General features: G+C 48.6%; 1 protein-coding gene and 1 long non-coding RNA gene across 2 annotated transcripts; one reads left to right on the forward strand and one right to left on the reverse strand.

The window, feature by feature from the left end:
* Positions 1-258: 258 nt before the first annotated feature.
* LOC310837284 (uncharacterized protein) lies at positions 259-14,502 on the forward strand. The gene is made up of 6 exons (XM_083723591.1): positions 259-418; positions 2,529-3,547; positions 6,616-6,736; positions 8,984-9,226; positions 10,267-10,962; positions 13,510-14,502. The coding sequence occupies exons 1-6, from the start codon at positions 292-294 to the stop codon at positions 13,758-13,760; spliced, it is 2,457 nt and encodes an 818-aa protein (XP_083579717.1). The 5' UTR covers positions 259-291; the 3' UTR covers positions 13,761-14,502.
* Positions 12,082-13,515, reverse strand: LOC310838247. The gene is made up of 2 exons (XR_014560848.1): positions 12,757-13,515; positions 12,082-12,401 (listed from the first exon to the last, which is right to left on the reverse strand). It is a non-coding gene; the product is annotated as an uncharacterized lncRNA (long non-coding RNA).
* Positions 14,503-15,319: the final 817 nt, after the last annotated feature.

The following is a 15,319-nucleotide window of genomic DNA, read 5'->3' on the forward strand; positions in this document are numbered from 1 at the left end:
GTCCCAAGCTATTAAGGGACTTTGCAAGATGTTTCTGTCTTTGCAGCCAAATACATGGGTGTCTGGGTGACAGACGTGGGTGCAAAAGATCAGGAGGCACCCTTTGCGCAATTGCGCACGCAGCTTGCAACAGCGAGTTTATTCTTATTCTTGCTCAAGGAGTTAAAGGCAAAGAGTCGGTGCTTGCTAGAAAGAACTCAGTTGTTTTATTTTTTTCCGAAGTGAGCACCGGATGTCAGCTGCATGCAAGCCGCTTCCTCTGCTGGCCCCGCCCGGAGATGCGATTTCCAAATGTTGCTTCTTGGCAGGCGCCGGAGGAGCAGGAAGAGTTGGCTGGGCTTGCAGGAGGAGGAAGGCTCGGAGGGCGGCCGTTGCCTGCGGGGCGCCTGGGCCGGGGAAGGGGAGGAAAAGGCACAAGGTGACTCAGAGGGAAAGGGGGGGGGAATGGATTTGCACCTTCGTCCCGCTGAGTTTTAAGGCTGGACGGGAATTGGCTCCAGCCTCCAGCCACTCTGGTTAGCGAGGCGCCCTGGACTTGCAAGATCTCAGGAAATGTGCGTTTCAGTGGCTTCAGCAGCTTGGAGTTGGGTCAGCAGCTTGGAGTTGGGCTTAGTTACAGCTATTCCTGCATTCATAGAATCATAGCATTGCAGAGTTGGAAAGGGACCCCCGGGGTCATCTAGTCCAACCCCCGGCAATGCAGGATACTCAGCTAAAGCATCCAGGACAGTTGGTCACCCAACCCCCTGGGTTGCAGGGGGTTGGACTATGATTCTGAAGGAGGGCTGAGTGGTTGTTGGGCTGGCTGGGAGGGAGGGGGAGAGTTTGAGTTGCTGCCAACTTGGAGGGCTTAAAGGTAAAGGGACCCCTGACCATTAGGTCCAGTCGTGACCGAGTCTGGGGTTGCGGCGCTCATCTCGCTTTACTGGCCGAGGGAGCTGGTGTACAGCTTCCGGGTCATGTGGTCAGCATGACTAAGCCGCTTCTGGCGAACCAGAGCAGCGCATGGAAATGCCGTTTACCTTCCCACCAGAGCGGTACCTATTTATCTACTTGCACTTTGACGTGCTTTTGAACTGCTAGGTTGGCAGGAGCAGGGACCGAACGACAGGAGCTCACCCCGTTGGTGGGATTTGAACCGCCGACCTTATGATTGGCAAGCCCTAGGCTCTGTGGTTTAACCCACAGCGCCACCCGCGTCTCCTTGGAGGGTTTAGAAAGTGGGTTAGCACAATTCATGGAGAGCTCTGCCAGGATGGCTGTGTCTTGCACCTGCGGTCAATGCTTCTGAACACCTGGAAACCACAGGAAGGGAGAGGACTCTTGTGGTCAGATCCTGCTTGCATCCGGTCAGCCACTGTGAGGACAGGATGCTGGACTCGATGGGCCCCTGGTCTGATCCAGATTCAGCGCCCTTCTTACGTTTCCAGAAGGGGCAGCAAGGCAGAAAGGATGGGTGGGGACTCTGAATGCTGGCAATCCCAACTGGGGAGAATATAATATTTTACTTTCCTGTTATTTCTGCTGCTTTGAATGCGTCGCTTGTATTGGCTTCCTTCTGTCATGTTTTTGGATTGCTTTACCTGATCATAGAATCGCAGAGTTGGATGGGACCCAGAAGGTCCTCTAGCCCAACCCTCTGAAGTGCATGTTGCCCGATGCGGTGCTCAAACCCACAACCCGGAGATGAAGAGTCTCATACTCTACCAACGATCCCGACTGATATTTTGAGATTCCCCCCCCCCCCCTTAAGAATATAAAGCGGTGTAAAAATGAAATAACAATTATATGGCGCTTTTGTGCTCAGGTCCTGCTTGTGAGTTTCAGCAGAAGGTTCACCTGTTCGCCTGGCGCCAGGCGAAAATGTTCCTCTTCAGCCAGGCCTTTGGCTGATTTGTATTCTATAGCCTTTGAAATGCGTTTGTGAGAAGGGAGGGAGTTTTTGTTTTGAACTATTTACTTGTGTTTTATCTCGTATTTTTATCCTGTGAACAGCCCTGCCAGCCTGTGAGGAAGGGTGGTATTTAAATCTAACAGATAAATAAATAAAAAGTGAAATGTTGCTCAGGATGTTGAACTGATCTTGTACAGTGGTACCTCGGGTTACAGATGCTTCAGGTTACAGACGCTTCAGGTTACAGACTCCGCTAACCTGGAAATAGTACGGTTAGGAACTTTGCTTCAGGATGAGAACAGAAGTGGTGTGGCGGCAGCGGGAGGCCCCATTAGCTAAAGTGGTGCTCCAGGTTAAGAACAGTTTCAGGTTAAGAACGGACCTCCAGAACGAATTAAGTTCTTAACCCGAGGCACCACTGTAGTTATTTTGGGAGACAATAATCAGGCATCCACACAACATGACCAGTCCAACGAAGTTGATATTGAAGAATCATTGCTTTGACACGGGTGATCTTTGCATCTTCCAGTACACTGGCATTAGTTCGCCTGTCTTCCCAAGAGATGTGCAAAAAAAATTCGAGGAGTTGGAGATGGCGTTTATAACTCTCTCTCCCCTCTCTGCTCCCCTCCAGGAACAACCCTGCCCCACCACTGGCGGGTCTCCTTGCTTCCCTCTCGTCGCCCATTGAATCCCCGAAGATCTGCACTCTGGAGAAAGTCAGTGGCCTTGTGGGATAGGCCGGGGGTTCCAAGAGAGACCCGGAGGACCAAAATGTCTCTCTTTGCTGTGAACGCGTTGGGAGGACATGTTTCTGAACCGTGGAAGGACATGGCAGGGTTGGAGCTGAAGGGCGCAGAGGTCGGCATCTGGGTCCCGGCTGCTGCTGAGCTGAGAGAGCACTTGGGGATAAAAACAGAAGATCCAGATCCATCGGAGGTGATAGACCAATTGGGCGATGGGCAGGACGGGGGCCCCCATGTCGTTCAGGCTGGGAGTATCGGGGAATTCCTGCAGGGGTCCACAGATCCGCCTGTCACTCTGAACTCAAAGGAGGACTTGTTGCAGTGCTGGGAGGCCCAGTGGCAGGAGTTCCTGAGGAAACTGGAGCCTCCTAGCCCGGAACGGGGGACCCCCCAGTCGCCGGAAGAGCCCAGCGTCTGGGACGACGCTAAGTCCTTCCTGGCCTCCTTCGAGCATGTGGCCGAAGCCTGCCGCTGGCCACGCGAGGAGTGGGTGGCCCGGCTCCTACCGGCCCTCGGCGGCGATGCGCAGCAGACTTTCAAACTGGAGTCTCGGGACTGGAAGAACTACCAGAAGGTGAAGGCTGCCATCTTGCGGGCTGCAGCCCTGAGGACGGAGAAGCAGAGGCAGCGCTTCCGGCGCTTCTGCTACCAGGAGGCCGGCGGCCCCCGAGAGGCTTACAGCCAGCTCCAGGAGTGCTGCCGGCAGTGGCTGAAGGCCGAGAAGACGACCAAGGAGCAGATCCTGGAGCTGCTGATCCTGGAGCAGTTCCTGGCCATCCTGCCGCCCGAAGTCCAGGGCTGGGTGAAGGAGCGGGGCCCCGAGACCTGCGCCCAGGCCGTGATCCTGGCCGAGTTTTTCCTCCAGAGGAAGGAACAGTTGGAGTGGGGGCCACGCCGAATGAGAGAGGTTGGTTTGTGCCTCATAAGAGCAGGACATTGTGGCCATCACTCAGGGTCCTCGGACGTTTCACCGTCTACTGATCCCTGTGCCAACACTTTATTTCTCGCTGCCACCACCCAGGCCCTACCTGGTACAATACTGAGTCCAGTCAGGGTTAAGTTGGAACATAAACTTCTGTTTATTTATTCCAGTTTAAGGAAGGGACGTGGGTAGCGCTGTGGGTTAAACCACAGAGCCTAGGACTTGCCGATCAGAAGGTCGGCAGTTCGAATCCCCGTGATGGGGTGAGCTCCTGTTGTTCGGTCCCTGCTCCTGCCAACCTAGCAGTTCGAAAGCACGTCAAGAGTGCAAGTAGATAAATAGGCGGAAAGGTAAACAGCGTTTCCGTGCGCTGCTCTGGTTCGCCAGAAGCGGCTTAGTCATGCTGGCCACATGACCTGGAAGCTGTACGCCGGCTCCCTCGGCCAGTAAAGCGAGATGAGGGCCGCAACCTAATGGTTAGGGGTCCCTTTACTTTTACCTAACAAGCGTGTGGTTTCATAAACGGTCTCAGTCGATTACAGTCAACTGAGGGATGAATACGCTTCGGGTTAGGCAAATTCGCGTTGAGCTCCGTGGCGACCCGGAAGTAACGGAGCGCGTTAGTTCCGGGTTTCAGCGCGCGTGCATGCGCAGACCATCAAAATGACAGCATGCGCAGAAGCACCGAAACGTGACCCGCAGACACACTGACACGGGTTACGTTCACTTCGGGATGCGAACGGGGCTGTGGAACGGATCCCGTTCGCATCCCAAGGTACCACTGTACAATCATGGGGTGCCTATCCAGACCTATAAGTTCCGCTACCTGCTCTCACTTACTAAACCACCTCTCAGATATTTACCGTACTTGTCTTCCTAGCTCCTAACTATTCCTGACTCAACTTATTTCACTACACTAACTCAACCTCCCCACAGAGTCTATCCCAATTCACTCCCACTCCAACCAACCACCCAACTCCCAACAAACTCCTCTATTCGCCCCTCCCAGAGCTGGTTTTATAGTCCCTCTGACTCCACCTCCCTGGGTTCTGATTGGCTAACTTGTTTAACTATTTCACCTCCAGCACTCATATGTTAACGTCACAGGCATGTGGTGTGGTGGAAAGGACCAGTGGTATTTTCGTTTGAGGGCAGCTGGCAAGGTGGCTTCATGGGGGGTGTCGTGGATCACCCTGTGGCAGGGGGAGTCGTCCTGGATGCTTGTTGGACTCTGGCTCTCATCAGCCCCATGCAGTGTGGCCAGCAGTGGAGGACGATGGGAGTTGGAGTCCGATCCCATCTCAGGGGTCATGGCAAGTTTGCCAGGAGATCAATGCCATGCAGGTAAACAGAAAAAGCTGACAAAGACTGGGTCAAGACTATTGGCCCAGGAAATCATAGGATTATTGTTGTTGTTTAGTCGTTTAGTCGTGTCTGACTCTTTGCGACCCCATGGACCAGAGCACGCCAGGTACTCCTGTCTTCCACTCATGTTTGTAGCTTCGAGAACACTGTCCAACCATCTCATCCTCTGTCGTCCCCTTCTCCTTGCGCCCTCCATCTTTCCCAACATCAGGGTCTTTTCCAGGGAGTCTTCTCTTCTCATGAGGTGGCCAAAGTATTGGAGCCTCAGCTTCAGGATCTGTCCTTCCAGTGAGCACTCAGGGCTGATTTCCTTATAGGATTATAGAGTTGTGGATTAATGTTCATCTTTTCCTTCTGGCAAAGGAAGGTGGGGAACCTCATCAAATCTCAGAGGGGAGCATTGGTGTCAGCACTTTGGAAAGATAGAGGATCCTTCCCCACAAATGGGGGCTTCGGGGGGGGAGGCCTTGGCTCTTGCCATTATGCGGCAGCCAGACTGGTGACCAGGAGTGGCCACTGATACCATATAACACCGGTCCTGAAAGACCTACATTGGCTCCCAGTACGTTTCCAAGCGATTGGTTGGTGCTGACCTTTAAAGCCCTAAATGGCCTTGGTCCAGTGTACCTGAAGGAGCGTCTCCACTCCCATCGTTCTGCCCGGACACTGAGGTCCAGCGCTGAGGGCCTTCTGGTGGTCCCCTCACTGCGAGAAGTGAGGTTACAGGGAACCAGGCAGAGGGCCTTCTCGGTGGTGGCACCCGCCCTGTGGAACGCCCTCCCACCAGATATCAAGGGAAAAAAGAACTACGTGACTTTTAGAAGACATCTGAAGGCAGCCCTGTTTAGGGAAGTTTTTAATGTTTGATGTTTTATTGTGTTTTTAATATTTTGTTGGGAGCCGCCCAGAGTGGCTGGGGAAGCCCAGCCAGATGGGTGGAGAATGAATGAATGAATAAATAAATAAATAAATAAATAAATAAATAAATAAATAATTATCATCATCATCATTTCTTCTCAAATCCAAATTTCCTTCTTCTTGAGGAATCCAGTTCATTTTATCCCTTAGAATGCTAAACAGTAGGATGACCACCCTCTCTGCATTTCTCTCAAAAAAGGAGGTGAAAGGAGGTGAAATGTGCTCTCTGCACCCAGAACATAGCAACATCTGAGGGGAACTGCAGAACTGTAGGGCTGGAAGGAACACAAGGGTCATTTAGTCTGACCACAAGCATCCATGGCAGAAATCTAAACTTGATCAAACGTGGCAGATGGCCACCTGACCTCTGCTTAAAAACCTCCAAGGAAGGAGATGATGTGAGCATATGCAGAAAAGCAGCCACCCTACCCCATGTGTCAGTATTGAACTGTTTAGCATCTCTGGCGTTTTCCCTCCCTCCCCCCCCCCCGCTCAGTGTTCTTCAACCTGGAGTCCCCAGGTGTTAGTGGGCTACAAAGCCCATCATCCACTGTTTAGCCCAGCGGTCAAGGACAATGGGATTTGTAGTCCACCCACATCTGGGGACTCGTGGCTGAAGAACACTGTGCCGGGTGACCCTTTTTTATTTTAAACAAGAGAAGCCGGGGATTGAACCTGTGGCATTCTGCTTGCCCAGCTGATCTCAAGGGCTCTTCTAATCTCATCCCCTTCCTGCTCAAGCCTGAAGGGCCTCTTTGCTGTCATTTCAGCCACCATTTGTGGACCCGTCTGTGAGTTCCCCAGTGGCAGACGCTAGGCCGGGGCAGCTGTGCCGTGAAATCAAGCGAGAGGAAGAGGAGGAGGAGGATGCTGTCAATGTGACCTCACATGGTAAGCAATGGTCTTCGTTTCTTTTTTTCTTTTTTTATAATAATTTTTATTAAATTTTCCATTATACAAATTCACCATCTCAAACAATTTCCACAAATTTCAACTTTTTGGACTTCCATCAGCTTCTCTGCCAATCATCCATATTTTTCCATTTTTACGCATTCTCTATATTTAATATTGCCATTTAATATTGTCCTTACTATTCTATTTCTTTTTAACAAGACACCTCTAACTTTCACAAGGCCTCTTTAAATCCCACTAGCATTGTTTGTTCATCATATATACTTTTCAGATATTCTGTAAACTTTCCCCAGTCCTCAATGAACTTGTGATCCCGTTGATATCTAATCTTCCTAGTCAATTTGTCCAATTCTGCATAGTCCAAAAGTTTCATTCTCCACTCTTCAAGGGTCGGTAGCTCCTCCTGTTTCCATTTTTGGGCCATTAATATTCTTGCTGCTGTTACTGCATATTGAAAAAGTTTATAGTCCCTTCTATTTATCTCTCCTCCTGTTATTCCTAACAGAAAGGCTTCGGGTTTCTTTACAAATGTATATTTCAACATCTTCTTCAACTCATTATATATCACTTCCCAGAAACCCTTCACCTTCTTACATTCCCACCACATATGAAAAAAATATCCTTCTTTTTCTTTACATTTCCAACACTTATTACATGTTTTAAACATTTTTGCTAACTTAACCGGTGTAATATACCATCTATATACCATTTTCATAATATTCTCCTTTAACGCAGTACATGCAGTAAATTTCATATTTTCATTCCATACTTTTTCCCAATCATTATATTATATATAATATAAAATATATAATATAATTATAATATTATATTATATATAATATATATAATATATAATATAATATAATAATATATAATATAATATATATAATTATAATATATTATAATATAATATAATATATATAATATAATGTATATTATATCCAAAGTCTCTGGCCCAATGTATCATAACCGACTTTACTTCCTCATCCATCATTTGCCATTCCAACAGCATTTTATACATTTTTGACATTGTCTTATAATCATTATTTATTATCTCTATTTGAAATTTCGATTCTTTTTCTGCATATCCACTCTCTTTCATCTATCTGGAAATAATGCAACCAATCAAACACAGATTCTTTTACTTGTTCATATGGCTTTATTTTCCATTTTCCACCTTCTTTAATTATTAATTCTCCATATGTAATCCAATTCCCTCTCATATTAATTTTCTTTACACACATAACCTCTAATGGGGACAACCAGTGTGGAACTTTGGGTTCTAATATATTTTTGTAGCAATGGTCTTCGTTTCTGGGATGCTGCAGATCTCCTGGAGAGCCCTCAGTGGTTCGTTTCTTTATCTGTCAACTCCGCACGACTTCCCCTCCTCTCCCGGTGTGACAGAGAAGGGGAAACGGGGGTTCTTGCAGCTTTTTCCTGTTTTGCAAGGCTCGTTGAATTACCGTATTGTTTGCTCTATAGGACACACCGGACCACAAGATGCACCTAGTTTTTAGAGGGGGAAATCAAGAAAAAAAATATTATTTCCCTCCCCCCAAAGAGCAGCGGACAGACTGCGCGCAACCTGTCCACTTCTCCCAGAGCTTCTCGGGGCTGCGGGGGAAGCCCGGGTTTCCCCCAAGCCCCAAAGAACAAAGAACCCAAGACAGCCGGCTGGATCCATCCCGCCGGCTGTCTTGGCTTCTACCATAGCTGTGCAACCTCTGCAGCCGGGAGCTAAACCTCTCCAGCGAGGCTAAAGAAGCGTGGCTAAAGAAGCCAAGGCAGTGAGTGCGATCCATCCCGCTCGCTGCCTTGGCTTCCTCTTTAGCCTTGCCCAACCTCTCCAGCCGGGGGAGGCTGCGCGTGGCTATGGCAATTACCCCACCTCCTGCAAAAGCCCACAGGAGCCGCGCACCCTTTAAGGAGCGTGCGGCTCCTGCGGGCTTTTCTACCAGGAGGGAGAAGAGACTGACTGGCCGCGTCAGTCCCTTCTCCCTCCTGGGGAAAAGCCCGTAATATCCATGCAAAGCTTGTGTGCGGCTCTTGGGGGCTTTTCCTGCCTTCCTCCCCCCTGCATTCGCTCCATAAGATGCACAGACTTTCCCCCTTAGTTTTTAAGAGGGGAAAAGTGCATCCTATGGAGTGAAAAATACGGTGCCACCTTCCGAAGACGTCTGGTGCACCTTTCGCTATTCTCCGTCTTTCTCCTTTTTCGAGCAGGTAGAAGGCAGAGGAGACTAAGCTTGGAGGGCAGAGAGACCCCAGAGCAGTTGGTGGCTGTGGGGCAATACAAGGCCTTGAGGTGGAGGGAAGAAGAAGACGACATCTCTCAGCCTCGCTACAGTCGTCATGGAGGCGAGATTTGGCCCAGGCCTGACTTCCAGCAGGAACCTGACGGAGGGGAGAGGCTGGAGGAATCTGTGCCTCACAGGAGAAGCGGGCTGAGAGAGAGCCAGGAGAGAGGTCAGGAGACATTTTCAAGTCCATCAGTAGCAGAATACACTTTTTTGTCAGTAGGAGGTTCCGTTTGATCCCAGGCATTGCCAGTTATTTCTTATACAGTGGTAAAGGGTAAAGGGAACCCTGACCGTTAGGTCCAGTCGTGACTGACTCTGGGGTTGCGGTGCTCATCTCGCTTTACTGGCCGAGGGAGCCGGCATACAGCTTCCGGGTCATGTGGCCAGCATGACTAAGCCGCTTCTGGCGAACCAGAGCAGCGCACGGAAATGACGTTTACCTTCCCGCCAGAGCAGTACCTATTTATCTACTTGCACTTTGAAGTGCTTTCGAATTGCTAGGTTGGCAGGAGCAGGGACCAAGCAATGGGAGGTCACCCCTCGGCGCTGGATCTCAGTGTCCGGGCTGAGCGATGGGGGTGGAGACGCTCCTTTGGGTTTTCTGGGCCGAGGCCATTTAGGACTTTAAAGGTCAGCACCCACACTTTGAATTGTGCTCGGAAACGTACTGGGAGCCAAGGCAGATCTCTCAGGACCGGTGTTATGTGGTCCCAGCGGCCACTCCCAGTCACCAGTCTAGGTGCCACATTCTGGATTAATTGCAGTTTCCGGGGCACCTTCAAAGGTAGCCCCACGTAGAGCACATTGCAGTAGTCCAAGCAGGAGATATTTATTTACGATTATTACTTTGTAAAAATAAAATGTAAATAATGTAAATAAATGTATAAAATATAGGAGAAGAAAATAGACACGGGTTGCCCATCTACTACAGGAAAAAAAATATATGTGGGTAATATTGTGCCCCTTTTCCTGATTATATTGTGTTCTGTTTTCTAATACCCCTGCCACACTGTGTTATAGGACTCCACCGTTGCATTGAAGGGGATATGGACAGCCTGGGTGGATGGGAAGCTTTAAGCATGCTGAGAAGGCATGGAATGGAGTATCCCCAAGAGGGGCTCTCCACACACGGCGACGTTTTGCATCTGTCTAATAGCCATCCAGGTTCACGCAGGCAGGAATCTCTTCTCTTCTTCCTCTCGACAGGTTACGGAGCAGAAAATGAGTGCGGGAAGAGGAGCCACCTGTGGGAAGGCCCTGCACTAGCGGAACATTCCGGAAGGGGGCAGAGAGAGCTGGGTTCCGAGAGCGAGGACCAGGAGGTCGACGAGCAGCTGCTCCGGCGGAAGAGGCGGAGGAGGAATCGCTGGGTGGGCCAGGTGAGCATGGACAAACCTCAGCGCCAGCAGAGCATGGAGGCGGTCAATGGAAACCTTTCTGCCATGCACCTCAGGCCAGCCTTTTGCTTGCTGGACGTCATGGAAGGGGACCTTCCTGAACCAGGTACCCCAAAGAAGCGGCGGCGGAAGCCCAACTGGAACATGGAGGAGAAGACGCTGCTGTACAAGCTGGTGGTGGCGAACAAGGAGGCGGCGCTGGGCCTCGTCCCCGGGAGCAGGGCAGCCGCGCGGCAGGCGGCGTTCTTTGCAGCCGCGGGCAAGAGGGTGTCTGCGCTGGGCTACTACGAGAGGTCAGGCCTCGCCACCCGCAAGAGGTGGAACGACACGTATGGGAACCTCCGGAAGAGGGTTAGGGCCTACCGGCGGCAGGGCCTGCCGTTCGACAAAGCGGTGGAGAAAGCCGTGAGGCCCGAAGAGGCGGTCATCCGCCCGCTGCTCTACCGGAAGCGGGTCAAGGCCGCCGCATCGGGTGCCGCGAACCGTGAATGTCTGCCACATAGTGGTGAGTTGGAAGAGGGTGCTGTCGTGCTTTTAACTTTTTAGTACTTTTATCGTCTGGCTTTATGTTTTAGTTGCTGCAACTATATCTATATATGATAGATTAAATTAAATTTTATGTTCACATAGCAGCGTAATATATAAAAGCTCCTGGACTTCACGCCTCCCCTTTGTGGATCTTATTGTTAATCCTTTCCATCTGCATCTTTTATAATGCAGTCATACCTTGGTTGTCAAATTTAATCCATTCCAGGAGTCCATTTGACTCCCGGAACTGTTTGGAAACAAAGGCACAACTTCCAATTGGCTGCAGGAGCTTCCAGCACTCAATCGGAAGCCGTATAAGCCGCGTCAGATGTTTGGCTTCTGAAAATTGTTTGAAAACCGGAACACAGTGTTATCTCCCCCTCCTGCTGCAACCAGCTCCCATCCTCCTCCCTGTTCTCCCAGAATCAGAAGAGGCATGAAAAGGGCAGAGGAGGGGTTGGCTGTCCGCAGGTGCAGTCTCAGATTGCTTGGGAAAAGGAGAAGAGGAGACATAGTCCCTGTGGGGAGGCAGGTGAGGAGACTTCACCCCTCCCATTCCAAGAATCTGCTGATGTTCTCTGCTGATTCTCCAGAGAGGAAGGGGACGGTTTCTGCTCACTACTTATTCTGCTCCAGCCTCACATCAAAGATAGAGACTGAGTGTTAGAGAGAGAGAGTGTTATCTCTGTATAGATAAGGTTACTGCTAAGAGCAGCTGCAGACACTCAGTGCAGTTCAGCTTCTCCATTTAGCTCTGTATATAGTTGTGTATGATAGTTGTAGATAGAATAAAAGTAGTTACTCTACAGAGCTGTTCTCCGAGTGGTTTATGCTCTGCTGTACTCTGCTGTGCAACGACTGTCTTCGGGAGTGAATCTGGTGCTCACAGCTCTGAGTTGTGAGTCCACAGCACTTTGACCTGTTCCTGTGCAGAAGGTGGTCTCTGGAAGTGCTGGCCCAGTCGGGGCTGAAGTGGATGAGTCCAGTCAGCGGCACTGGCTCAAGGGCGATGCTGACAGCAGAGACCAGTTTCATGAGAGCGACACCTGAGTTGCTGTGCTCTGTAGGCCTGACACTCCTGTTTGCTAATAAAGAGTTGTTGTTCTTTAATTTTATTTGTAATTTTCAGATATATACATTTCACTGATTTTACATTCATTTTGACATTTTAAAACTTGACTTCCTCCCCCCCCCTTTCTGTGGTTCCTTAAATTTACTTTTAATATCTTCTGCATATCCAAATTAACTTATTTATTTATCTTCTTTATATATATACGGTAGCTGCAAGTTATTACAGTTATCCTGCCAGTGTTTTTATCTGTTTACAATTTATCTGTACATATTCAACAAACCATTTCCATTCTTTTATAAAAAGTTTATCTTAATTTCTTATTCTTCCAGTAAGTTCTGCCATTTCTGCATACAGTGGTGCCCTGCAAGACGAACGCCTCGCAAGACGGAAAACCCGCTAGACGAAAGGGTTTTCCGTTTTGGAGGCGCTTCGCAAAACGAATTTCCCTATGGGCTTGCTTCACAAGACGAAAATGTCTTGCAAGTTCCTGCGGGTTTTTTTCTCCCTCCCCCTTTTCCTAAGCCGCTAAGCCGCTTATCAGCTGATCCGCTGATAAGCCGCTTAACAGCTGATTGCTAAAAGCCGCTAAACCGCTAATAGCGCTAATCCGCTAAGCTGTCAATGGGCTTGCTTCGCAAGACGAAAAAACCGCTAAACGAAGAGCCTCACAGAACGGATTAATTTCGTCTTGCGAGGCACCACTGTATTCCGTAAGTTTTTGTATCCATTCTTCCTTTGCTGGGACTTCTTTCCATTTTTCGGCAAGTAACCTTCTTGCCGCTGTAGTCACATACATGAATAACTTTCTATACAATTTAGGTAGTTCTATCCCTATAATTGAAGCTACCAACATGAGTTTGACCAAACTGTGGGAGGCAGTGGAAGACAGGAGTGCCTGGCGTGCTCTGGACCATGGGGTCACAAAGAGTCGGACACGACTAAACAACAACAACAATCCCTATAATTCCCAAAAGAAAAGTTTCTGGGTTTTTTACAAACGTTAATTTAAACATTCTTTTCATTTCATTGTACAGTGGTACCTCGGGTTAAGAACTTAATTCATTCTGGAGGTCTGTTCTTAACCTGAAACTGTTCTTAACCTGAAGCACCACTTTAGCTAATGAAGCCTCCCACTGCTGTCGCACAATTTCTGTTCTCATCCTGAAGTAAAATTCTTAACCCGAGGTACTATTTCTGGGTTAGCGGATTCTGTAACCTGAAGCGTCTGTACCGAGGTACCACTGTATATCATTCCCCAATAAGCCTTAACCTAGTAACAAGACCACCACATATGATAAAAAGAACCTTGCTAATAAAGAGTTAACTCTCGCTTGCTGGGTGTGATTTACTGCAGGTTGGCTCCTGCAAAGACTTTGTGCATCTTTACAATCTGAGGCAGGATGGGTGTGTAGCTTGGCCCTCACCTAACCAGGCCCTCCTCTTTCATTCCAGCCTTGCCAGAGGACCCCACAGACTCGGAGGACGACTCCATGCCCCCCACCTCAGACGGAGAACACTTGCCAGCTACAAAGCGGCCGCTTGGGGCTTTGCCAGGAGCCGGCCTTCATCTTAAAGGCAGCTTGCCGGCACAGCCGCATTCTCCAGCCGCCCAGGAGGAAATAACAGTGGCATGGAAAGATGAACGCTGCTGTTGGGAAGACCGGGGCCGGATAGGGACCTTCAGCAGTCGGCTGACCCCGTGACAAATTTTGGGTGCTCCTAGCTTGCTGTTTTCCAAGGAAATCTCAGTTGGATGTTTTCGGTGCAATCCTGCCACCGAGTTAACTGGACACAGCAGAGGCTGGGGACCTTTACCCCAGCAAACGGTGCTGCAGCATTGCACCTTTTCAGCAGCACTTTTGCGGCTGGTGGGATCATTCCTGCATTGCAGGGGGTCAGACTAGATGGCCCTTGGGGTCCCTTCCAAATCTACATTTCTAGAGTTATTATTCCCAGGGATTGTGAATGCAACAACCCTGATTTCTCCCTCCTCGTTTTTCCTTCGTACGTTTAATTTTTATTTACTTTTCTTCCGGTTTCCTTATTTGCTACATTTCACTGAACTGTGGTTTCGATCAAATAAAAAGAACTTTTTTAAAAAACACAAAAAACCTACATAAATCACCGCCACCTTGAATATTTAAATATCGTTTGTAATTTGAGAAAATGTGCATGGAGCGAACTATGCAACACCCAACAGGAAATGAATTGGTTTTAAATCTCTCTGGTAAGAATAAATGTAATTTAACCAAGTTTGTTTGTTTTTTAACAGGCTTCTGTTTGTTTTATGTTCAATGAAATCTTCCTATTTTGTCATTTAGATTTTTAGGGGTTGCAATCCTACGGGATAGATTTTCAAGCACTTTATCTACTTGGCTGTAACAGATCCTTTTCCATACTTCTTAAATCTTTATATTTATATATAAAGAAAAGTTGAAAAAGAAATAGAGTTGGGTATCATTAGCAGACAGGCGTCTCACTCAGCTGTTTTAAGGTAGACTTTCCAATACAGCCCTCAATCCAGATCAGTCCAATGGCCAGTGTAGACTAGCATCCTGTTTTCACAGTGGCCAACCAGATGCCTGAGGGAAACCCAGAATCAGGATTCGAACACACTCCCCTCTTTGGGTTTCCAGCAATAGCCCTCTCCCCCAGAAATTTGTCTATTCCTCTTTTATTTATCATTATTCTCTTCTTATTACCGAGTTTCAGTATTACAAAAGCGTTTCCGAAATTGCTGTGCCAAATACAAATCCAGTTGCTTGTAGGCCAAGAGAAAACCAAAGTAGGTAATTTTAAACAACGGAAACCATAAGCACTTCACTGCAGCGTTGCAATACGGCGGAAAGTGATTAAGTGCTTTGCTTATGTTTTCTGAGATGGGTGGGTGCAAAAGGTAAATGTCAAAATATAAAGACCAAAATATTATTATTATTATTTTAAAAAAAGATTAATCCTTGCAGATTCTTGTATTTTAAAGCCACCCATACTAGCAGTGATCACTGCCTCCTGTGGCAGTGAGTTCCATAGTCTAACTAATTCATGCAATTACACTAATTCATGGAGGATAATGCTAGCAGTGGCCAGTAGGCATGGTAGCCATGTTCTGCCTCCACTGTACCCCACCCAGTTTTGGCCACCACTGGCATGGCAATGCCACCCCACCTGAGAACCTGTTTAGGTTATGCCAGGGCTGAGGTACAAGCAGGTTTCAAGGACCGCCTCTCCCCCATATGAACCAACATGGACCCTGCAATCATCA

Source organism: Podarcis gaigeae (assembly GCF_964106915.1).
Source record: "Podarcis gaigeae genome assembly, chromosome: 2".
Classification (NCBI taxonomy): domain Eukaryota; kingdom Metazoa; phylum Chordata; class Lepidosauria; order Squamata; family Lacertidae; genus Podarcis; species Podarcis gaigeae.

Bases quoted from the DNA above. Each gene is read 5' to 3' on its own strand.
- LOC310837284 (XM_083723591.1), top strand. From the start codon at position 292: ATGTTGCTTCTTGGCAGGCGCCGGAGGAGCAGGAAGAGTTGGCTGGGC. The intron at 3,548-6,615 runs GTTGGTTTGTGC...CTGTCATTTCAG, and splicing joins GGCCACGCCGAATGAGAGAG to CCACCATTTGTGGACCCGTC. The intron at 9,227-10,266 runs GTCAGGAGACAT...TCCTCTCGACAG, and splicing joins GAGAGAGAGCCAGGAGAGAG to GTTACGGAGCAGAAAATGAG.